At 36.2% G+C, this 25,918-nt stretch overlaps 1 protein-coding gene across 1 annotated transcript in view; it reads right to left on the bottom strand.

Moving 5' to 3' along the window:
• Positions 1-25,918, bottom strand: part of LOC149788513 (orphan steroid hormone receptor 2-like) — a 116,540-nt gene that overhangs the window by 70,817 nt on the left and 19,805 nt on the right. The window contains exons 3-4 of the mRNA XM_089974510.1: positions 16,934-17,221; positions 4,666-4,839 (exon numbers count right to left, since the gene is read on the bottom strand). Coding sequence (XP_089830636.1) covers positions 4,666-4,839; positions 16,934-17,098 — 339 coding nt within the window. The 5' untranslated portion in view covers positions 17,099-17,221. The remainder of the gene's footprint in view (positions 1-4,665; positions 4,840-16,933; positions 17,222-25,918) is intronic.

Raw genomic sequence — 25,918 nt, 5'->3', positions numbered from 1 at the left:
GATATACTCAGCGTCCATCCTCTACTCGAAAGCATCTCTAGTACCCAAAAAACCTACTCTACAATCAAGGGTGAAACTCTGTAACAAAAGTTAACACCACCGAATATAACTGTATGAACATCTCTAAGCATGTCCAGTGGGTTCACACAAATGATTACAGACAAAAGGTATTTTTGGGTGAATTAAGCAAATATTGATTGGTCATACCAAAAATGCAGTAGTGTCAAGGTGTAGTAATGCATGTGACATGCCTGTGAGGCAACGAAAGAACCAACAAGAATGAGCTCTGTGTTCTCTGTGGCCACATCATCCAAACAGAAACTAGAAAAAGTGGACTGGGCAAGCCAACCAACTGATTCCATTGTTTTTATTAAAATAATGCCTTAAAAGGCAAGGCTCTTAGAAATATCTCTTATTTCAAGAGCTAAAATTTTCATCAGCTATCCTTACTTCTGTCAGCAACCAGAGTATGCCAAGTGAATGACTCGCCTCAACCAGGAGGAAAATGCTAGTGATGTTAAAACTTGTTTTCATGTCTTGAGTGGCAGGGGAAAAAAAACTATGGCATCCATACAGAAATTTCCATTGTGTCTCTTTCATTAAAATGATTGAACTGTAGGAAAGAAACTGAAGATACATTGAGCATAGAGCTCAAGTACTCTTGATGCCAAAGCCAAACCTATCAGGAAGCACATCTTCTATATTGCTGCTTCAGCAGGACTGTGAACAAAGACAGGAACTTAGAAGAGTTGAGCCATGTTAAAAGCCATGACAGATTCCTCTTTGGAGGCAGGTTTAGTGAGTGAAAGCTGGATAGATCAAATCTGGTCAGCAAGTTTTGAAGATCTTATTGGGACAAAGGTCATGCCTCTCATGATGTCTGAATTTTCTTCATGAAGTGATATCCTTTGACTGTTATTCTACAAGCTTCTCACTTTCAAAGTAAATGGGAAAGAAGTTAGCCAGCTGGGGAATGGATGGTGATAGTGTTGTCAGGTCTTGTGCACAAGACCAGTCAAAAAAAGCTAATGGTGCCCCAACCTGTTAAACTTGCATCTGAGCAGATTGTAACCTCTGGTTGTAGGGCTTCCAACTGAGCTAGAACACTGGCCATTCCTTGTTTACCACTGAATCAGGAAGTGTCTGATTTCTACTGAGATTCCTATTTGCTCATCTAATGGACAAATGCAATCGGTCTCCAATGGAAAAGAGTTATCTGCAGAGAGTGTTTACAGAGTCAGCTGAGATTGTCCCAACAATTCAAATGAAGAAAAGAGGGTTGTTCATGCTGATAAGCAAATCAGAATTGACAAAGCGCTTTTGTAAAATGTCATCTAGACACATTATTGTGGCTGATAAGCAGGTCATCCTGAAAAGAGTGATGATAAAATCCAGTGTCCTGGTAAATTCCCAACGGCTGAGACTAAAGTCAAATGGGAGTACATGAAATTAATACACTTCTCACTGGTAGGCTGAAGTGGAGCATTTTCTTGGTGTTACATGAATAGGAATTTTTAAAATATGCATTATAAAGGTCCAAAATGTATTGTGTACTCATTGGGTGATAAGGACAATTGGACAGAACTTGTAAGTTAAATTTTGAACTAGGGGGCTTTTATGAATTTGTTGACTTTGCTTAAATCTGGAGCTACATGCATGTTTCTATTTGCTTTCTTGACCAGAAACAATCTTGATCAGAAGCCCAAAGATACCAGTTTTTGAACAATCTCTGCTGCCCTTTTGTCTGGTGATTCTTAGATCTCCCACCATAATGCCTCCACCATGAAGGCATAAATGGCAGATAGCACCCAGAAATTTAGAATGAACAGTTTTAATAAGAAATTACATATGATGTTGGATTTTCTTGGAAATGTTTTTTCAATCAATACATTTTTAAGTAACAATATATGGTGAAATAGTAAACAATGCAAAATGCTGGTTGTTGTTGTTGTAGGGTTTAACGCCATTTTTCAGCACACGATAGGCCACACATGGCAGCCAGTATTAATGGTGGAGGAAGAACCTGGGAAACCCCGGAAAGAACCACCGACCCACAAGAAGCTACTGGCAAGCTTTCTCACATACCCACATTGGCTGAATCTGAGACTCGAACCCACGCAGATAGAGGTGAGATGGCAGTGATCCGTAACGGACAGCGCTTTAGACCACTCAGCCACTCGGGGCCCCGCAAAATGCTGGTAAATGCTAACAAGTGGCATCACTGTAAGAAAGAAACATCAATTAAAGATGTTGCTAGGTGAAATTCAAGTTATAATCTTTCAATTCTGTTTTACTGTGTAACTGTGTTATGTTTTCTTTTATTTAAATATAAAGAGCCCATCACCTGTTACAATGATACATGCATGCACTTCTGTTAGAACCTTAATAAGTTCAGGCTGCGTTTTGATATATAAATTGGGGAAGTGTTTTGTTGCATTGTAACAACATGATTATAAAACAATTAATCAACAATGTTATCTGCCTCACCCACCAACAGATCTGTCAAACTCCATCCCTTTCTTAGTTAATCAAAGGTAGATCATCAATCTGCACCCTTGCTTCTATTATTAACCGAGTTGTGCACCAGTTATCATAGAAAAGATGTATTTCCTCTATAGCCACCTTAAAACTGAATTATCCTTTTCATGGTAGGATCAGAATTATCAGCTGCAATAGTCGCTGACTCCCATGTTATCCTCCTCATGTCTGCACATCTTGTGTGGTGTCTCATACCTTAAGGTAAAGACATATATTTGGCATGCACTATTGTGTACCTCCTTAACAGGAAGGCAGTTTTTAGATATTCTGGACTAAAGTGCTAGCAAGCATGACTGGATCAGATGGCATGGATGGCTGGGTCAGTATGGATAATGCGCAAGGATAGACTGACTTTTCCAAGTGACAGGTGCAGCCGGGTTAGTTAGATGATTGGCCAGCAGCTGGTCAGGGCAGCAAATTCTATGAAAGATCTGTCACTGAATGTACAAACAAACAATATTTCAATAAAACTGAACCTGGACCTTGTATTATGTATACAGATGGCTGGATAAATGTGTCAACAGCCAAGATGGCAAATATATTACTGTAATAAACTATTTTGTTAAATGACAGGCTGAGTTGGTCAACAGTTAGGATGGCAAAAAAAGAAATTTGCTGGCTGAGTTGGCCATTGAAATCATCAAACACTACCAGCCCAGCTTCCTCCCCTGTAGCATGAACAGGTGAAGAGGTGGAGTTATACCCAGTGGGATGCTTTGATTTGTAAGACAACCTTTGGTCATACTCATTTGTTCACATTCTCACTGACAAAGTTTTGTGAATAATATTGATCGTTTGAGACTCAATATCTCTCCCAGCGTCTGGCTGCAAGGTTTCCTCTTTTCTGGCCAGGGTAACAGGTGGAAGGGAAGGCATTCCTAAATTCCCAGCTAAACTAGTTAATGAGTTTGAGCTGAGATGCAAACGCAAAATGTCCTACAAACTAGATTAAGATTGGGCTATTTTCTCTTTCCTTGCGAGTTGCTTTTGCAGAACATAGGTTCTCAGTCCAAGACTAGCACACCTTGCAGATGTTAGATGATCAGCATTTTGTAGATGTGAGACAGGACTATGATTATCTTGCACTACCTTAAATCTCCTGAACATCTTGCATTTGATGGCTATTTTGTTGCAGATGATCTAAAATTATAAAAACAACAAAGCACACCATGTGCAATTTAATGCAAGATAGTGGTGACTGAATATAAAAACATATGATTGCACATTTCCATAGACATCATAAATCAAACAATAGTACATGAGTCATAGCATAATAAGAGAGTCATTGACTGAATTGTCAAAGGAAATACTGAAACAGTAATGAAAATATACTGATAATATCATAGATATATTTACAATATCATAAATATATCAAATTTATATGATATGTGCGAGATAGGCGAACCAGAGTTGTCCAATGAACAAAACAGTGTACTGCAATAAAATGCAGTGGTGAATAGGGAATTACCAACTGAAACCCATTTCATAACAAATACAAATAACAAACATATGTCAGAATGAACTGGTAAGAAATTTAGAAATCAGAAAATCTACCAAAATACCGAAAAAAATGTTGTGCACACTACCTAGAACGATCATCATAGGTGGTTAACAGAAAATATGAAAATCTAAATGGATTTGCAGAGGCCTGTTGACAGGGTGGAAGTTTACTCTGCCTGTAAGCAGCATATGAAATACCACTGAATGGTGTACATGGAGATAACCTGTAAGAGTAGCTTCCCTTTGTCTACACAGTCAAGACAAGGAGACTTCAAGTCTGCAGGAGGGCTGGTTTTGGGAGGAAGTAGAAGTAATTGGTAATGTTACTTTGATCAGGTAATGTATTTGATGGAGAAATACAGCAAGTCATATTCTGTTTAAAATCAATTTTCTGGTACTCTCAGGATTTTTAATGGGGTAGCCTGAAGATAAACTTGAGCCTGGGTACAGGTTTTCAGCCTTACAGTAAAATATTGCTTGCAAGTTACTTAAATCTTACAGAATATTGCACACTTGGATGCTTGGAAAATATATTTTTAACAAAATGAAGACTGCAGCAAATGGAATTTTATTTGATACAAGTAACTTTCGTGAGCACTAACAAAATGTGATACCCAAGTTCCCAACCTTAAGCTTAGCTGCCCAGTCCACAGTACTGAGAGTGCCTGCTGGAACATGGATAATTTGTGGTGGTACAGGATTGTCCTTTGACAACTTGTTGGCTAACTCTGCATTAGTTAAGGATGACATCATCATTGGGGTTGCACCATTCGACCCAACATTGGACGTACTGGTATTTACCTGTTGAAATGTTATTTAAGGTAATAAATAAAACCAATACAAACTACAAGTGATACTGCAGTAAGCATATTACTGGCACATACTTCACTAAGTGCATACCTTTGAATTTGGTCAAAATTTGCTAGTAGCATTTTTCTTGAAAAATTGCAGGATATTAAGGCCTGGCATACTCTCAGAAGGGAAGCAGATGCTAATAATAATAAAATAATATAACCCTTGGAAACACAACATCTTTCAATTTCTAAATACCCAATGTCAAACCTATACTAACTGCATAGAACTAACCTTTATGTATGATTATGTGTTGAGAAAACTATATGAACAATATTTAGAAACCCAAAACAAAACAAAACTAAACATATTATTATTTCTCACCTAAAAAATAAACTGCTACTTCATTATTGTGGTTCCCAAACCATGCTAGTAAAAAACCAGACCTGCATGAATAGAACTTTTTTCCATATACATGTACATGTACTGTTACCTTCAACTGGCGACAAGAGTCAGTTTTGAAAAATAATTTTACTTATTTCTACTACACATTATCAATCAGTCATAGCCTCTCAAACTCACATATCATCAATCTTATGCAGTCTAATTTCTATATTAGTTCCAAATTTGTATAATTAATATGACTGGGTTCTTTAGTCAGCAGGGGATAGGTTTGTAAATTGTCTCCTTTCAAATTTCTTAACGCCACAATGCCACTGTTGTTCATCAATTTCACCATTCTTCCAATCTAACTAAAGTTTGAAAGGAAGGAATTGATTTGTTTAAATTTGCTATTTAACATCAACTGTTCTTTAATATAATCAAGATGTTAGGTTAAACGATGTTCAAAATATTCAGTTTCAAACTAGCAGGTGTCACCCATTAATTCAGTCACTCATAATTCTGTTAATTTCTGGGAGTCTTCCAAAAGTGGTGATGTGATACATTCGACAAATTCCATTAGTCACTAATCTGATGATAACATCAGTCACACGAGGTGGACAAATTGATTCGAGATTGAATGATGAAGCAGGCAGACCTTTTTTTATCAGCTCTAAGAAGAAATGTGCATTAGATAAAAATAAAAATTACATGAATATTGGTGACCAGAGAGGGCACTTGAATACTTTGAAGAGTGAACTAGAGCAGAAGACAAACCCAGCATACAGCATATAATTGCAAAAATAATATACATCAGTTGTACCTTTAATTAAAAATGGTAGGCCAAGTACTGCATTATATCAATTGCAAGATGAGAATAGTATATCACATAAGGATCAATTAATGTATCCAACATAGCATGGTGTTGGCTTCTTATATTTACACTGGTGAATTCATCGAATCTTGTTCCAGCTTTTGACCACAATTGGTTGATCAACATAAGATTAATTTTAACACGCGAAAAATATCAAGGTTTCTTAGTACAAGAGAGAAAATACATGGCTAATAATATGATGAAACATTGATATTTCCTGGCAATAATGGAACCCAACAATGTTTAGGACTAATATTTTTTAAATATTCATTATTATTCAGATAATTGGGCATATACATCTTGTTGCACATAATGGTGGCATTGGGGCTTTAACTTAAGGCTATTATCTAGCTTTTACACCTATAATCAAAGTCAGTAATGAAAGGGAAACAGCTTTAAAAAAAGTGGAGTATGTGTCAGACAAAATGATGGAACCCAATATATCCTGTACGGTAAATATTCTGTTGGGTTTATGCCATATGTTCATAACTTCTTCCTGGTTCATTAGTCCTCATATAATTTCCCGTTACTTGGTTTCTTTTGTCTGGTACACCAGGTTTTCTTTGTACCAAAAACCTGACATCCTCAAAGTAGTGTATTAACATTTCTTTTTGATAACTAGAATGTAAATTGTGAAAAGATAGGTTCATTCTTTCTTCACAGCATGCCAATTCCTCAAACCAAAATCAGAGTTAATCTGCCTATATCAACTGAAGAGAAGGTATATTCCTTGTCTCTAATGGATGTTCACAACAGGAAAACACATTTCAACATTCATGGGATTTAAACATTCTAATTAGTTCAATCAAGTTTTATGCAGCTGACAAAACACATGCAGTTTCTCCTCTGAAATTCTGATGCTTCCACTGATTATTAAAAGTTTGTCAGTATCACATGTTTCTTTTCTTTTTGCAGCTCTCAGTTTGCACGGTAAAATATTAGGATTAATTGGTCAGCCATGCTGACAGAAGCACCAGCTTGAACCTCATCCAAATAATCATTCAGATCCAAGTGCTCGTGACTTTGACAGACAGATTTTTCTTCCACAAGAGTTGTATTTTATGGTATAGGTATATTGTGTCCTATATTTTGGATGAGAAAAATGAAAGTTCTAGCACACTGACTTGGTCTCTACCTTCATTACTCCACTGTGAAGTTGACATCAGAGATTCATGTCTCACACTGATGTTGATGACAAGAATTGTATCAATGTTATGCATATATCTTGAAAAGTCTAGGTTCAGTTATCAAAGGGAAAAAACTTCAAATTAAGTGGCAGAAAATTCTGTTGGACATAATGGTTGAGCTAAATGCATTCTGTGAGGTAAATATTCCCTTGGGTTTATACTATATGTATGTTCATTGCTTGTTCTTGGTCTAGCAGTCCTGCAAAATGAACTTGCATGTACCAGTAATATCCTGTTACTTTGCTTCTTGACTGGTATACCAGCTTTTCTTTGTACCAAAAACATGACTTCTCAAAGTAGTGTTATCAACAATTCTTTGATAGTTAGACTGTAAGTTGTAAAAGAGTGGACCATTCTTTCCTCACTGCATACCAACTCCCCATGTCAAATTCAGACTTATGCTGCCTCCATCAATTGAAGGTTGAAGTACATGTACATGCCTTGTATTTTATGGCTCCTCAGAACAGGAAATATTATTTTCATTAAAGGATTGAGACATTCAGAAAGTTTGCTGGAAATAACAATAAACTTTTTTCCTCTATAATTATCATGTTTTCAAGGGGTATTAAAAGGACATTAGTATCAGTTGTTTTTTTTGTATGTCTCAGTTTGCATGGTAAAATATTACGATGAATTGGTCAGTCATACTGATAGAAGCACCAGCTTGAACCTCTTCAGATCTAAGTGCAAAAGAGACTGATGGACAGACACATCTTCAGTGAGAGTTGCACTTTGTGGTATGTATTTATTAGAAGCCAAGAGGTTGAAATACTTCTCATCTTGAACTGAAGTTTCCATGTTAAAATTTGTTCTGTACCTTGTGTTAATATTTACTATCATTTTGTATGCTCCATGACTAATTAAAATCAGCCATAAGTGAATGGGAGTCTGAGAAGAAATTTCTGATAAACCGTATGGAGTATATTTATCTACATTGTCAGTTTCAGTGGCAATTTATCGTTTGATTTATTATGTCACTCTGCAAACTTAACAGGGTCCCTCACAGCAGTATATCAATGTTCCAACATGGACTAATGTTTGTAAAAAAGACTTTGATCTCTCCCAATTAGTTAGATTGTAGTGATTCACCTCCCTCTCCACACCACTGCTGCTGCTATTAGAACCATCAGAACAAGAATGAAACAATATCCAGCTAACATTACATTATTTACTGAACTGTGTGCAGCCTTTCTGTTAAGTTAGCTAAAACACTTTAGACAAACTTTTCTGTTTTTATCATTGACAGCAAACATATTATTCCTGTCATTCATTCATAGAATTTGTAACTGCAAAATCTCTTCTTGACATTCAAGCAGCATTGTAACGGAAATACATAATTAAAGCATAGAACCCAATCTTCCAGTGATTTTTAATTTTTGCAATCTGTTTATCTGCTGGTTATGGTTACTTTATGTGGTGTTTGGGTTGTAATTGGGTGTTTGCTATATCAGAAAATTCTCATCAGAGGGATTCCTTGATTTACTTCCATGAATTGGCCTCAATTATGCATCTCAAAATGAAGTAAACATATGGACTGTCAAAGCTAACTGAAGTCAATATTAAAGCCAGGGGCCAAAGCTGACTTGATTTCAAACACCTGGCCAACACATCATAAGAGCTGACAATTCCACAGCATCTTAATACAAATCTGATATTTTTTTCCCATAAATTTTCCATAACAAATTTCTGATTTTTTTCTGACTAAATTCTTTAATTTTTGCAACAAAAAAAATAGACAGCTGAATTTGTACACAGGAATTGCTGATAATACTGGTCAACGTCATAGGGAAGATAATCATAATCAACTTTTTTGTCAAGATGGCCTCCTTCCCTTACAGCCATCCAATCCAAACACTTTATTACTACAGACTGACAAGCCAGTAATGGGAGATTTTCATCTTTTGGCCATTTTCTATTATTTATCCATTACATTCCATGATAAAGGTTTATAAATTACTTTCCATGAAGAAAAAAAAATCCAAGATTTTTCATGACTGGGGAACATGAAAATCCACAAAGAAAATTCTCCAATACTGTAATATAATCAATTGAAAACTATCTCCTAATGTTGGCATCATCTTGATATTACCTATTTTATTACATTCCAAAAAAAAGTTAATTCAAAAGATAAAGGCATAATGAATAAGCATCAAAATAATGTAAGAATGGAACTTTTGTTAGCAAATTTTGTTCCCTTGAAAATACTTAACAGATCATATCAACCTCCATTACCTCCAAATCCAATCCTTCCCGAAAGAAAAAAATAAGTCTTTCTGTTTGTATTTTATATAGATGAAGCGAAGTAACTTTTACAGATTATCTTCCATTGTCTCCACTACAAGGCCACCTGAAATTGGAAATCTGCCTGTTTCTGCTTGCACAAAACCAACATCAGGATGCTGGAATTTGCAGGGTAAGGGGGGGGGGGGAAGGTTGATTGACAGCAATGTGATCCAGTAAGTATTCTTGGAGAACATAATTTGCAAAACAATTTCCTTTCTCTGTTGAATACCTTACTTGATCACATTAAAATTAGGAGAATAGGGTAATAAAAAGAGGAAATATATGAAGGTATAACCTATATCCATGTCACACTGTAGGAGAACAATGAATACCTTATCTGCAAAGGTTTCCCAGGCTTGTTATGCTCACATGAACGGGGCAGTTGTAACTGTCTCAGCAAATACCAGAGATTAGGCTGTACAAGGCCATGTCACGTAAACAGAAGCTGGAGAAAGCAAGTGACTCAGTATGATTTGAATGGAAACATTATGTTTCAAGGTCAGGGTCATAGATAGAAAGAGATAACTAAGATCTTCATGAGGTGTATGTGATCATGTGACAGTTTTAATAACCCACTTTAGCCAAGAAACCAGAGCTTGTGGTGGTATATCCCATTTTAATTGGCAGGAAAAACCTCTGATGGACACCGTGGACTTTCTCTGTGCACCTCAGGTAGTATCTGAAAGTGTTGACCAGGTCCTGCAGCTTTACCTCTCGTAAAGGGTCAATTGAGTGGATAGCTATTTTTTAATTCCGCGTAGAAGTTAATCTATTCTTAGAGATGTAGCACGGTTGCAACACTACTATGACTGAGTTATTTGGAACAAGACTGCATGTTTTTGTATCCATTAACAGCGCATGCACTTTACTCACCCTGCATTCGAACACTAATGCTAAAGGGAAGCAAATCTTGCATGATAACAGCTTCATAGAGGTCGATATTATGGGTGAATTAAGCCACATCAAGACCCATGAGAGGTTGAATTTGGGAACAAGTTGAGCGAGTGTTGGCCTGGATAGTTTTAAAGTGGTCAAGTCAGAAAGATACTTGCTGCAAACAATATCATCCCTTCCATGATGTCTGAAATCATGGAACTATATCTTTGATTATAAGGGCTACATTTTTGTTCTGAACAAGGTAAAAAGTTAGCTAACAGGGGATGGAGACTAAGCGTGGAGTCATGTCTTTAACAAGAAATCTGTTGGTGAAAACATGCTCTCTTTTCATATGCCTTCACAGTGGAGGGACTTGCAGCTGCTGAATTCCTCTCCAAAACTGAAGGACAAAAATCCTTTTCAAACATAGTATCTCTTACAAGATCCAGGCATAAGGAGTTTTGCTGGACATGGTCCAGTGACCAATGACCTAGACTGCTTGAGATTTTCTTGGGTACAATTGTCGCAAGATCAGGCAGTTCATTGCTCCATGAGAAAATAAGTGGAAAGGAGCAATCAGAACTGTTATGTATGCCTTGGTAGCAAAAGGCTAAGGCCTATATACATTTCAGCTGACTGATAGGGCACTGACAGCCTAAGCCTGAGGGTCCAGAAATGGAGAGATGACGGTGGGCAAGTTGTTGTTCCACCTCGCTCATAATGTATGTAGCATCAGTCATCCAGAGTGCAAACTCAATGAATATGGTCTATCCCATATAAAGCAATTGGTCTCTCCTCAATAATTAATCATTCAGAACATTAAGCCTGTTGGGATGTGCCAGATTTTATTTGTGGGTACATACTGTATTGGGCACTCCTATGATGGAATTCCTATACCCTAAAGCAGAGTTCTGGTAACCTGTCCCCCTTTGTTGAAGAGGCAGTTGACTGAGTTGTCCAACATTATCATAACTGTCTTCCCCTGGATATGTACCCTCCATGCATGAGGTAAGGAGAATGAACTTCATGTAAAACAGATTGACCTTTTGCTTGCACTGTCCACTTGTTGCTGACCGATGAGAGGCATTGCAGATAGTGTGCCCATTAACCTGACAAATTGACAAATGTACAGATTGTGACTCCTGATTTGGGGGCTTCCAACTGTATTCCTGCTGCTAGCCACAATGAAGCTTAGAGTGTTTGATTTCAGGTGAAATCCCAATCTGGTGATCCAAACAATGTGATCTGGTGCCACTATGCAAGGAGGGCTATATGCAGAGAGAACACTAAATTTAGGTGACAAAGGAGGTGAAGATACTCTTTTCATAATGTCTGTCATTTTTAAAACATAGACAATGCTTTTGAGAGGAAGATGAAACAGGGTGATATGAATTATAACTATATATGTAAATGAACAAAATGCTGAGAAGGGACAATACTTGACTTTTCCACATTGATGATCCAACCAAAATTGTCAAGGACAGAAAGCAAGTGAACAAAAACCAAATTTACCAAATGTTTTGGCATAATGTCCAGATAAACCAGTATGGAAGAGGATGTCGTGAAGTGGGATATTGTACAGTCACATGTCTTTGTGAATGCCCAATAAACGGGCATGGAATTAAAACACTGTCCAGCAATAGCTAAGTAAAGGAACTTGCAAATAGAACAATGTGTCAGACTGAAAGCATTCAGCTTGACACAGAACAGACCTTGTTGTCTACAGTTTGAGTTTTGGAGCAGCAATAACCTGAATGAGTTGGTTCAAGTCTATGACTGGTCCCATTATCCTGCTGGCCCTTGTGACCAGGAAAAGTATGGTGTAAAGATCCAGTTTTAATTAACTCTATCATATGCTTTACAATGAAATGATTCTTCTCCATCTATAGCATGTCTGCCTTTATAAATCACCTGGGATTTCCATCCTGAAGATGGATGACAAAAGGGGTGGATGCTTCATGAACAAGATCAAAAGCACACACCCCTTCACCCCTTGATCTACAAATACTTAGATCATGCATTTCTTTGTCAAATAAAGTCTGGCAAAAGAGCAAGGAGTCAGATACCAAATCAACTGTCGAAAGGGGCTGATCCATGCCTAACAAAAGAGAAGGAGTCTGGCATCCACATGAGGGCTGATGGTGGGCAGGAGAGGCAGCAAGTCATTGTCAGTTGGCAGGAAGCTTGGGGGAGAAGAAATTGTTTTCTCTGCCCCACCCTGCCTACCTGTGCATGTTATAAACATACAGCCACCTAAAGTTTGCACGGCCACCAAAAATGCTGTTGCTGCTGGAAAGAAGTACCCCTGTGGTATTTTGGCCAATTATCATATCTGGTATGACCCTTGATGAGGTTGAGACAACATAGAGGACTGAAGTGGCAACTCAGGTGCTGTCTGTTTTCTGATGTTCTCATTACAGCCCCTAAACAAATGGGGGAGCTGAAAGTGAGTTAATGCTGAATTATGCACAGGAGCCAACCTTCCAGGCTCACAATTAGTGAAAATAGGGATAAAAAGTCATGAATTTGGATAAGAATTCGTGCAAAATACCATGACAATAACTCCATCCACCCTGACCGTCAATACTACATTATATCAAGTTCGCAATATAAAACTAAAAAACTACATATATGCAGAACTATTTATTTATCAAGACATGATACTGTGGCAGACTTGAACTTCCTCAACTGCTTGATTGTAAATTTGTTTTCTAAACAGTTCAGACCTCTTGCCTCCTAGTTGATCCTGGTGACTAAAATTGCTGACAAATTTTCTGCAGCTAAGGAGGCCCTAAAGTCTGTCTTATTTTTTCACACTAGAGAAAATACTCTTTTGCTGTCACTGTTGCTGTGAGGAATGCACAGGAGCTGCAGCACTTTTGGTCCTTCCACAGGAAAATCTGGAATCGATTTTCGAGTCCGGCAACATTTGTCAGAACAAATGTTTAGCATGGTCTCCAGCTGATAAAGGTAGATTGTGTTCGACAAGAAAACTCACAAATAATGCTTCAGCACTGGTAGCCTGCATTTCTTCCGGCAATTGTTTAAAATATTCCGGAGCTGAAATCTGCTAATTCTTATTTTCCCAACTTATACATGTTTTTTGCAACCGATGTACTTCTACACATTGTCTCTGCGATGGCACACTGCATGCAAAAAGTATGATGAATATCAATGTTTAATGGCAGAATGCACGGCCAATTTTTGATATATTCCAAATTAAACTTCACTTTTTGAGTAATACATTTCTTTTTTCTTGGTGGTGAAGACATTTTCAATATTGTACATGTGATGCTGAACCGTAACTCAAATCAGTGTTGGTGACGCATGTGTGGAGCAAAATTCTGGTTAGGCCCCAGTTTCTCTCAAAAGCATTTGTAAAACTACTCTTATACATATAGATTAAAATAGGCTAAAATGCATGATACCGGGCCAACTGTACTAATCAGTGGTAGATCTACTAATATCGCGACCAGCAGTACCTGACCGTTTCGGCAACTGCGAATATCACGACTAGCGCTTAATGGGAAATTGGTTATTATATTAAAGATTTCAAATAATTGAGGATTGGAGAATTCGTGAATTTTTGGCTTGCGGCGTGAATCTGTGAATCACTGAAAAAGTCGTGAAATTCACACCAAATTCATGAGGGTTGGCAGCTATGATTATGTCTGCTTCAATGAAAAATAAGAATTTTAAGGAGTGCTTGTGTCATTCCCCTCATTAACAAGGTTGCTGTCCTGCACACTCTGCATTCTGGGATATAACATGCTGCATGACAGTGCCAATTCTGTTGTCACCATGTGCAATGTGGGCCCTACCTAGCAGGTATGTAGCAGAACTGGTACGGCTATATCCAGCATGGAAATGGTCATATTGGAGGATGTTTATCTGGGTTGACTGCTCATGTCAGTCAGGTCTGTGTTGTTTTGCTGTAATTTCTTTAGTAGAGCATGCTGTCTGGCAGGCCAGCTAGGCATAGCCCACCATCACTGTCAGAACTGTCGATCCACATCTAGTTTGTTTGTCGAAAATGAGAGTCACACAAAACCTGTACTTGGTTGGACAGCTCGTCTGGCTTGTACATGAATTTCAGACCTAACTTGCTGATGAAGTCAGCTTATAAAATAAAAAGTGCTGGCACTAAGGCCACATGGACTCTTACCCAGTGAGCTGTCAAAAATGGGGAAAAATTCACCTTCATTCCTTCCTATTTGCTTGCTAACATCCTCAAGGAAAGAGCTTCTTGTACCAGACATGGTAAATGTGACTCCAACAGTATGTGTAGAAACCCTTGCAATAGCTTCTACATGATCAGAAGTGACTGTTGCCATAGGTGCAGATCTATGAATCTTCACTAGGGGTGGGGTGGCATCCCTACCTCCCATATATTTCCTGCTAGCAATTCTGAGTTTGGAGAAATACTCAGCACAGTTTGGTCAGATGATTAAAATGTGCCATCTTTTCTTGGCCTCGATTCTGCACCACTTGCATTTTGTACACTCTCTGAAAATTACAGAGAGAAAATAAAAAAGCATAACAAATATAAAAATTATATTCAATTAGGCACAGTTTTGTTACTGACAGCACCTATCAAAGAAATGCATGACAAATTGAAGTTTGACAGTACAAATTCAAATTATGATGGCACAAGCAGACATGCAAGTCCTATGGATATATCACACAAACAAAAACAAACAAGAGAATTATTAATAAATATACCAAAAATACCTCCATATGAGTTGTATACACCAAGCACATCAACCTTTTGCTTAATTAAAGCACTAAGAAAATTTTCTGGATGGCCTAAAAGTATGAAAATTATACTTGATTCTGGAGGTACTGTTAACAGCTTCATGAAAAAGTTTAAAGAAGTAAACATATGGAATATGGGTGGCTACCTAGTGGGATAAAGGAGAGGTAAACTGAAAGAGTTACTTCCCTTTTCACTATAATACAAAGACATTTTTTTGGTCCATCAGAGAGGGCAGGATTCATTGATAGTGGAGGTTATTTTCTAATGTTAATGTGATCAGGTTATGTATTTGGTGGAGAAATGTATTCTCTTGATAAGTAAGCTCAGCCAACAGAATGCACCTCATTAATAGAGAGAGAGCAGCTCAGTTGGAACAGTGCCAGACTTGTAATTGGAACTCCCATTTCCTCTACATGAAACTGTGTTAAAAGTACCTTTAAAACCAACAAAACAAAAACCTCATTAATATGGACAGATTTTACAGGTTAAGGAACTTGTCAGAGACTATGCTGATTTATGCTTATTTACCAAGTCTGAGCAAAATCCAACCAAAAATTCAGTCTCCAGAGTAATGCATTAGTGTTGACAAACTCTGTGAAACAGATGCAAGATTACCTCATTAATATATGTGGACTTTGCACTTTATTGAATGCATCCAAGATCTTCCTGACATAAGCACATATTCCAAGTTTAACCAAAACTGGATCAGAAATATGACGTCCAGGGTGTTAACAAATCAGCCCAAATGATAATGTGTGGATCTTGCTCATTACCAACCCGAGAAGATGATGATACAAGCCTGTACATCAAGTCTGATAAAAAACTATGAGAATATGGCCTTTAGGGTGCTAACATGCACAGCTACAAAGATGTAAAATCATTTTATCATTATGCAAGGATCTTACTACATATTAGCTTTCAGAGTGTTGATGAACCGATGGACTCATGATACATGGGGCACACCATACAACTTACATGGCTCTAGGTCCACATGAACAAACAAGAGGCCCTCGTTGGCCTGACATTACTCATCTGACTTATATAACTTAACACTGACTGTTTCACTAAGCAGGCTTAAGTCGTATTGTAAGAACAAATTCTCTGTAAACTACCTCTCAAGCTTTACATCACCTTGATTGTAACTTTTTTTGTAAATCATGATAAAAAATCTTCATAAGGATGAATGCATAATTAATTTGCACATGGCCTTGCTCATAATTATGTCATTCAGACAATACACCCAACATTTTTCTTGGTCTCAGAAATACACTGTACTTTAGAAAATGAGTACAGATGTTCTGTAAATTTTCTTAATAAGAATTTCTCTAAATCTTGCATAAACTTCTGTAAATAAACTGACATAGTAACGTCAAGGGCATTTTCAAGTAACTATTAAAAGACATAACCATAATACTCATTTATTAAGGCCACTCAAAAAAATGCAAACTGCCAAGACCCAGATCTGCCATAGCATAAAGCGTCAGCAGATCTGGTCCAGCGCAGGTTGTTTGGAGTAATCAGTAGAACAAACAGCATAAGCCCTTATCTGCAGGCCCATTATGCTATGGCAAATCAGAATCATTGTTGTTTGCAGTCTGACTCGATTTACAAGCAACTATAGATGTTATCCAAAATTATATTTCATCTGTTATGAAGAAATGTTAATTTTCCTTTAAAAGCATTAAGACCATTCAATGCTTTGTGGTCTCAAAAGAAGCATATGTCATCTCTCAAAGCATAACTAACCAACTGAGTGCCAAGTGACATTGGCAGAGTGAAGGCCCCTGGGGCAATGGTAATGGTCTGAATGTTGCTGATATTGCCTGTTGTGGCGGTGGTGGGAAGCCCAGATGGCGCTATCACATGAATGATACTTTGCTGCTGCTCCTGACCAGCTGTGGAGGTGTCCATGGCAACAGCTCAGATTTGCTGAGCAACAGAGGTGGTCCAAGGAAAATGATTGTTGGTGATTTGTCAATCTTTAGTCCCTCCTCTGTACAGCTCATTAGAAGCGGTAGTCCACTCAAGTATTAACTGAAACAAAATTGGAGTAAATTAATGTCCCAACTTGTCACTTGTTAATATATATGCAACGTTGAATGTAAATATTCAAACTTGGTCTAGTGAACAAACTGTATAATGAGCCTAAATGTTCATAGCAAATACTTTTTTTTAAAAGTTCTAATATATTTTTTTATATGTACAGTACCTTCATTATTGTGACTACCTGCCTAACAACCAGTGACTGTCATTTTTTGTCCCATAAATACTTAAGGCATTACAAATCACTACTTGAACTAAAACATAAGTGTGTGTCACGCTTATTTATTTATATATTAATATACATATCAATTGATTTAACCTATCAATCAACTTTATGAACCTAATTTTTAAATGTTTGTCTAGCTGTCTATACTTCACAATACAGCCATCATGCAATTTACCTGCATGATGTCTACTTGTCTATAAAGATTGCATCAATCTCTAAATATGCTTCAATAATTTGCTGATTAAATGAAGAGTTAAAATGTTTTGTTTAAGTTGGGAGTAAGAATTCTTTGCATTTGGCATTTCCCTATGTCACAGTTAACTCATCCTTTCTGCCAAATTGGAACAAAACCCATTTAGTTTGGTGTATTTGTCATTTACTTAAAGGTTTTATTAAAAGAAAACAAAATTTATTTCCAACAAGTGGCCCAGATCTCTCCTGGCTCACCTTATTGGAACTGACCATATACAGATCTTCCTCATTACAATGTTGTTGTCAGTGTCCATAACAACCAGTGTTATGTACTGAAAAATGTTATATTGAGATCTGTGATATGTACAGAACCATGACATATTGAGAATAGTGTAAAACAATGAAAGTGGTATAATGGACACTTATCAAAATTAGTTAAATAACTGTGTTCTGAAAATGAAGATATAATAATAAGTTTCACTTTGCTTTCATTCAACCCATCATGTTATATATAGGTGTGATTTTGGTCAGAGGGTCAGTACTAATCAGGGTTCTCAACAGATGCGTACCCTTTGGTTTTTACACTTCCAACCGCATGGTTCCTGCCATAAATTTAAAAAAAGATTCCAGACCAAAATTCCATACATCATAATGTGACAAGTTTATTGATAAAATGAGGCTAAAGTACTTAAATTATAATAAAAATTGCATGTGAAATGCAACAAGATAAAAAAGTATAATGTACATTATATGAATTTATCCATATACTAGAACTTCTCTTAGGCGCAAATGAGCAATCACATTAATGGTTTTCATAATAATGAAAATTTAATACTTTTCCCAGACTTTTCAGTTATTTTATAAATTTACAAATTTTTCTAGATATTTTCAAGACCTGGAAAAGCAATTTTCCAATTTCAGACCTTATCCAGATTTCTAGATGATTGCATGTTGATATGGGCCAGAACATAAGACCTGCATGGTGATATGGGCCAGAACATAAGACCTGCATGGTGATATGGGCCAGAACATAAGACCTGCATGGTGATATGGGCCAGAACATAAGACCTGCATGATGATATGGGCCAGAACATAAGACCTGCATGATGATACGGGCCAGAACATAAGACCTGCATGATGATATGGGCCAGAGGATAAGACTTAATTGCTCTTTATGTTCCTCCACATTTCTAGATGACTGCATGTTGATATGGGCCAGAACATACGACTTGTTACTCTTTATGTTCCTCCAGATTTCTTTCAGGGAACAAACTGATTGACTTTTGCTAGACTGTTTACACATCAGCCAACAATATTACACCTATACAAAATCAATGTGAACTGGGCAGATCTAACAGGAAACTGATTTCATGCTTAGATAGGCATAACTGAATCAAGGTTAGATATTATCTTTGACATTTATGACAGAATAAGAGGGAATCAATTATAACTTGATTGGCTGCACTTCTGATCAAATATCGGTGTTTGATTACCTATTGACATAGATGTGCTTCCAGGGGCAGTAGGACAAAAGTACCTTTGTAAACTGTCTATTGCACATACTCTTTTATAGCTGAAATCTACAGAAACCATTCTGAACCAGTCTACTTGGGAGCAGAAATTTTACAGGTACAGTGATGTGTGCTTGAGTAACAACATTACAAAAACTAATACATTTACACATCAAGCTAATAAGTGAATACCTTACTGTTGCAACCTGCAGAGTTTAAGGCCAAATTCAGATTGTTCCATGAGAGTGTTAAAAGTAATAAAAAGATCAATGGTGATAATGACTTTCAAAAAATCAGCTGATCATTGGCAGAGTCGAGATAAAAAAAGAGGTCGACCAAAAATTATTTCTGCATGAACACTCGAGCTTGTAATTTGATCTGTAGTATTTTTAAATTGCTACTGTGTTGTTCTAGATGTTTTCTGACAAATATTCAAAAACACATAAATTCAAAAAGCTTGGGATTTCTTCCAGTGCCATAGTATGTTAACTACACTGATTAATGAATATGAAACTCAGGATCACATAACTCAGAAACTTTCTTTTCATAATGCACTTGGATTGGAAAAGTATAGACCCAGCCACAGGAAAATTGAAGTTTAAACTTTCTTGCAGGCTAAGTGTGCATGTTTAGTCATTACCACATTCTAATGATATATAGAAGGCATTCTCCATTCTTCACAAAATAGTGATTTAAGGGGAAAGCTGGAGCAGAAATCTATTAAGTGTGAAATTTAAAAATCACAAGTAATGTCATTAGTGATCACAAGTCAGTAATCTTTGGAAGGAAGTAAAAATGCATGTGGATTTTCTAAAAGTGGAAACTTTGCAGTGAACAACAAGACAATACACCTCTTTCATTTTCATTTAATTGTCATACACTAGTTCATATTAATTCATCGCAAATAAGTATATTTTCTTTTCTGTCTCCAAAATGACCTGCCAGTGACTCCAAAGAAACAGAATGTTAGTAAGAATTTTGAAGAAAGGAGAATAAATCTCCAAAAATTGTAAAACAAACCTTGAGCATGTTTGCTCCATGAATAACGAACAATGCCAGCTACAAGCTCATGACTTAAAATAAATGACTCATGATTTTTCAGTGTTGACTAAGATCTTCATTTTGATTCTTGAAATTTGGTGCCATGGGTCAAATGACTTAAGTTTTAAAATCTATGGAGAAATCTGGTAGTAGCATGCGATAGGGTCAATAGTCATACTGTGTTATATCCAGAATCACATTATAATGAGGGTGTTATAATGGGAAATAGCTATACATGAAATATGGTACTCGCTTATAGTGTTTAAAGCATTCATACATGGCTCAATTTTATTCACATTTTACACGGACAGTTCAACTAAAAATAAAGGTATTGTTAAATGCATTCAAATTATGCAAAAAGAAAAGCCGAATGCATTTTAGTCCCATTTTGGCAGCGTAATGCTCCTGCTATAAGCACAGAACTGCACCATCTGTTATAGATCCTGGTGTTCCATACATGTTTGAAATTATGGACATGACAGGGCTCAAACTAGGAATAGATAATCAGAAGAAACCATTACTCTCTCACGATAAAATAAAAGTACCTAAAGGGAGGGACCAGCACTCAACTGTCAGCAAAGAATTTCCCAGAATACAAGACCATTTATTCTTTTTAATTGATGAGTGCTGAACCATCTCTGATATGATCACGTAATAAGATTAAAAAATTATCTCATAACTGTATGTAAAACCTGAACAATTGTCAATTAAGATAAATTAGGACAAATTAGACTATTTTAAGAATTTTGGTGAAAAACCCATGTCGACAAGATCACCCATTCTAGAGGATTAGCAACGAAACTTTTAATATGGGGGCTCTCTACAGATATTGCGTACTTCAGAAAGAGTCAAGTTGTGTGCATTTGTAACATGCACAATCATCAGAAGTTTGTCATACCTCTATGTTACTTTCATGTACTGTGGCTGAAAATTCTTTGGATATTGCACTTGCGGAAACTGGACATGATCTAAGCACACAGCTAACCAAAATGGCTGCTCCCATGTGCTCGAAAAATTAGCCTGAAGTATAAAAAGTAAAAAAAATTACTGGCTCCTTTTTTTAAAATACAATTTACATTTTAATGTCCAGGAAGTGAAAATGGCCCAAGCTGAGCTAGAATTTTTTTTATCAGTCACATCTGAAGTAAAGTCAATTGTACATTTTATAAACCAAATAAAACCTATCAATCATATACGAAAATAAAGCGAATTAAAAGTTCTTTTAACAACACTGACGAGATACAACTCATCATAAAATAGCATGGATAACCAGCGAGGAAAACACAAAAAATTATGTTTCCTTAAAAATCAAAACCTATGCAAAATATGAAGCAGAATAACACCCCCTATGTTCATTGTGGCAGTCATTATTTAATATCTGACCTAGTTTTTACTCAGGACCATAATTAGTCCTCTAGCAGTCTAAATCTTGATATTAGGAAGAAAATCTTCAAAACAGTGGCCGTAAGAAAACTTCTGGTGAAAAAACAATGTTAATACATGCATGACTTTCCATTTACACCTTATGAAGAGTAGTGATAGGATTTTTAAGACCACTTGAAGGCCATGCTGGCCCCTACTTTGTCTCAACCTCATCAAGGGTCATACCAGATATGATAAACAATTTTATTTAAGACCAGTTGGACACCAGTGGAAATGCCATGCTAATATGGCTTCATATTCAGGAGTATTAATAAGATGATTTTTAAGATAGCTTCCATGGAGTCTATATTAGACATCAGATGATTATCATCTTCACGTAGGACAAACAAAACAAAATAAAAAGCACTTTGGTAAAAACCTCATGTTGATATGACCATCCATTTAGGACTACAAATAAGCAAATTTTCAAGATGGTCACTGTGCAAGCCATACTGGATATCACAGTGAAACTATTTTCATTTCATTTAGGACAAACCATAAATCATAAGAAATCTTCTGGTAAAAACCCCATGTCTATATGATTTTCTATTCATGAGTGTCGATATCTTTCCATTAAATAAGATTAGCAATAACAAGATTTTTTATAATGGCTGCTGTGGTGGTCATTTTGGATGTCTGAGCAGACTATTTTCACCTAGACCCTGGGATGAATGTGCACATAAAGATTCAATCCTCGAAGTAGTTTAGTAATATCAAACTTGTGCTAATTGACAGACCAATGAAAACTGGATGCCAGATGACAGATAACATGCCATAAGCTCTTCTGGTCATTGAACAGAATAACAAAAAAGAGATAAGTGAGAGAATATGTGGGATGAAATGAAATATAATTGTCATTTGCAAAAATATCTTTATTTAAATTATTAATTAATATTGCCTTAACTTTGGTCAACAGCAATGTTTTTCTATGATATGCATAGAATGCCTGTACATTTTTTGCAATTAAAGGAATACAATAATAACTTTTCAGTCAACATATTGTTAAAAGAATAACATTTTCAAAAGTGTTCTTAATAATGGTGAAAAAACGAGAAAAATCAAAGCAACATAAAATAAATTCCAGCATGATTTTTAATACAGCAATTTCATAATAACTAGTAAATGATTAAAATTGACATTCTTTCATCATATATATTTCTTATATACTTATTTATTTATCTACTTGCTGGCTTGTTTGCTCGACTACCTGACTCTCAATATTTTGTTTTATTACAATCACCTGTCTGCTCCCTTTCTTATAACGATCAATGGTTTCTAATATGCATCATTCAGAAACCAAATATCATGCTGATTCTAACCAATCAATAAAATTACCCTTTTTGGAATGCCTTGGATGCTACCTTATATACAAGATAAGTACAGATCTTGCTTTTACTTCAGAAAAGTCAGCAGTTCAGTCTTGTGGAAGATGGTCACCTTGCTCCAAAAAACAACCCATGCAAGCAAATGGCTTTGTGTAAGGATTAAGTTACTCAATTTCACTCATTGACAGCTTTGAATGGGATCAATTATACCTACAGATAACATAAGAATGTGTCTGAGTTCCACACCAATCCCAGCCATAAAGGTGCTACAGACAGAATGTTAAACCAAGCATTAAAACATCTATAAGGTGACTTAAGAACCTGGGATCAACGGGAACATGTAGGAAGTTGCCAAGATGACTTGGAAGCATGTATCACTTGGATTCATCTACAAATCAATCTGGAAACTGTTTATAAAGCTTTAAAAAGATAATTATACCAACAATGTGATTCTATATAGTTGTTTATTTGCCTGCTAGGTTCAGCTCTCCTTGATTACTCCGCACAATCATTCTTACAGAGCCACATAACCAACTGAACCATGATTTTTTGGGTCACCAACTCTTTTTATGCATAAAAAGGACAACATCTTGAAAATTTAAACAGTCTTGTAAGTTTTATGGTTTGCTGTATTTATATACTACTCCTGATGAATATCTAAAATCGCAATTACTTTTTAACCAGTGTGTATTAAATTCTTATATAGCTTTCTGATACATATATGCGTATATGACTCAAATTGTTAATTTTTAACACTGCATACTGCACTGAATAGGTTGAGATTGTACCATTGCTGTACAATCTGCATGGAAACTTCCTTAAACAGTCTATTAATGTACAAATATTGCAAAACAAAGTCACTTTGAGATTTACGAAAATATAATTTTTAAAAGGTGAAATCTAGTTATCCCAACACAGAGCATTGCTACATGTACACACTGAATGAGGTATTATTCACTGAATGTTTCTACAAAATTTCTAATGAAAACATGATTATACAAATGTTCTTTCTCAAATATCCTCTCATGCACAGCTTTCAAAACCAAATTTGATTAAAGGGTTTAAAACAGCACATTTTGTACTGAAAATTCTACTTGAAAATTGCAGTTTTTATTATTTAAGGGGAAAGTGTGTATATACACATGTGGAAGTCACAAGAAACAATGGTTACAGCTCAGCGCTCAAACCACAAATCTGCCTGTATGTCTCATCATGTAATTCAGATTTATCTATATGGCAATTTTCCATATTTTTTATGAAGCTTCTTAATATTTTCCACGTTAGTAAGGGTGGGCTGGTATATAGAATTTCAAAATTGCTTCTGAATTGAACAACTATTGCTCATCAGAAAAATAATGACAGTTTACACAACGATCTATATGTAGTCTTAAAAACTACATTGTTTTGTAAATGCAATGGTATTTGACTTTTTAGGCGATAGCAGTGGTGGCATAAGAGTGACCTCTCCTACTTGGCTCATTTTTCAAGCTGATCTCTTATACTATAAATAAGCTAGTTATATGCCTGAATGTGGAATTCACTAAAAAAATACATAAAGAATTTATGTTGAATGCACGGAATTTTTGCCAATTTTTTTTCTATATTTCATCTATCTGAATGGGTCAATGTAAATATCACATATTATCTCCTTTTGTGAATTCATGCAATATACTTACAAGATCCCTATCCTAACTAATGCAAGACATAACCAACTTATTCATATCATAAACAAGCTCATGGGGTTTACGTCATTTTTTTTGTTGAGCAAATGGAGAACAGAAAATATGCTATTTTGGAAGTAATTTTAAAACTAGCAACGACATAACTTTCTATAAAAAAACTGACTGAAAAACACAATTGCTTTTGTACAGAATTTGTAAATGAAATGTTCTTTCACATGGCTGATATTGTAAAAGGCATTTACAATATAGGACCACTAATTAAGTTAGCAATGCAAGAGTCTCAAACACTAGATACTACACTGAATCCTTCAGAGGTGCCTGCAGAATAATTTTTTTGGAGGGGGGGCATGTAGTGGCCAGCTATTAAGTTTTACCAATGTAAGCCAAAACATGTATGGAGGTGAAATCGGGGGGGAGGGGGGGGGGAAGTGCCACCCCTTGCCCCTATCTGTGGTGCCCATGGAATCCTTTGAGAATAGACCATTGACTGTAAATCAGTGTAAAATTTCTCTTTAAATTTTTCTAAGACTTTTTCAGTTTAAAAATGAATCCATCCCTAAATGCATCCTTTTTTTTAACAGCAGGATTAAAATTAACTCAAATAAAAGAAACAATTTGTATTGTGTACTGGGCCATCTAGAACACAATTTTTTTTTCTTTCTCAAACATTATTACAGAAAATAAATTATTGAGTAATGCCCTGTGTGTGTGTGTGTGTGTGTGTGTGTATGTATGCATGTATGTAGATGAAATTACTGAGACTTATTCACAATAAAATTCACATTTAAAGGCAGTGAACAGATCACCCAATCAGATGCACATATGTTGCAAGTCCAAGTTTGATCAAGATTTGTTTATCAAGACTGACAAACTCTGTCAAGAAATACTGCCTTTATGAATGTAATAATACCTAAGCCAGGTAGATGCCAGTCTCCTATTAATGTGTGTAGATTGGGGGTGGGCACAATATAGCCCGTGACTAGGTTGTATCTGTTAATTTACGCCATAAGGTGTGGCTTTAAAATGTAGTTTTCTGGGGGGTAAAATTAATTTTAATTATGCAATACTTACCCATAGATATTGTTTAGCTTTCTTTTTCATACTGAAAAGCCCAGTTCTTTTGATGTGAATATATCTTCTAGAGTGCAGTATTGTCAATATAATGTAAACCACTCATGCAACTCACGTGGTTCTTTGTATAAGTGCACATAATGAGTGAAGATAGTTAAACTTTTTCACAAATGACTGTTACACCAGGACATCAGAGAGGGGTGGGAGGACGGCATTTG

The sequence above is a fragment of the Sinohyriopsis cumingii genome, chromosome 11 (assembly GCF_028554795.1).
Source record: "Sinohyriopsis cumingii isolate HCF-2022 chromosome 11, ASM2855479v2, whole genome shotgun sequence".
In the NCBI taxonomy this organism is placed as follows: domain Eukaryota; kingdom Metazoa; phylum Mollusca; class Bivalvia; order Unionida; family Unionidae; genus Sinohyriopsis; species Sinohyriopsis cumingii.
Note: the sequence above shows the minus strand (reverse complement) of the source record. Positions and strands in the feature narration are given on the sequence as shown.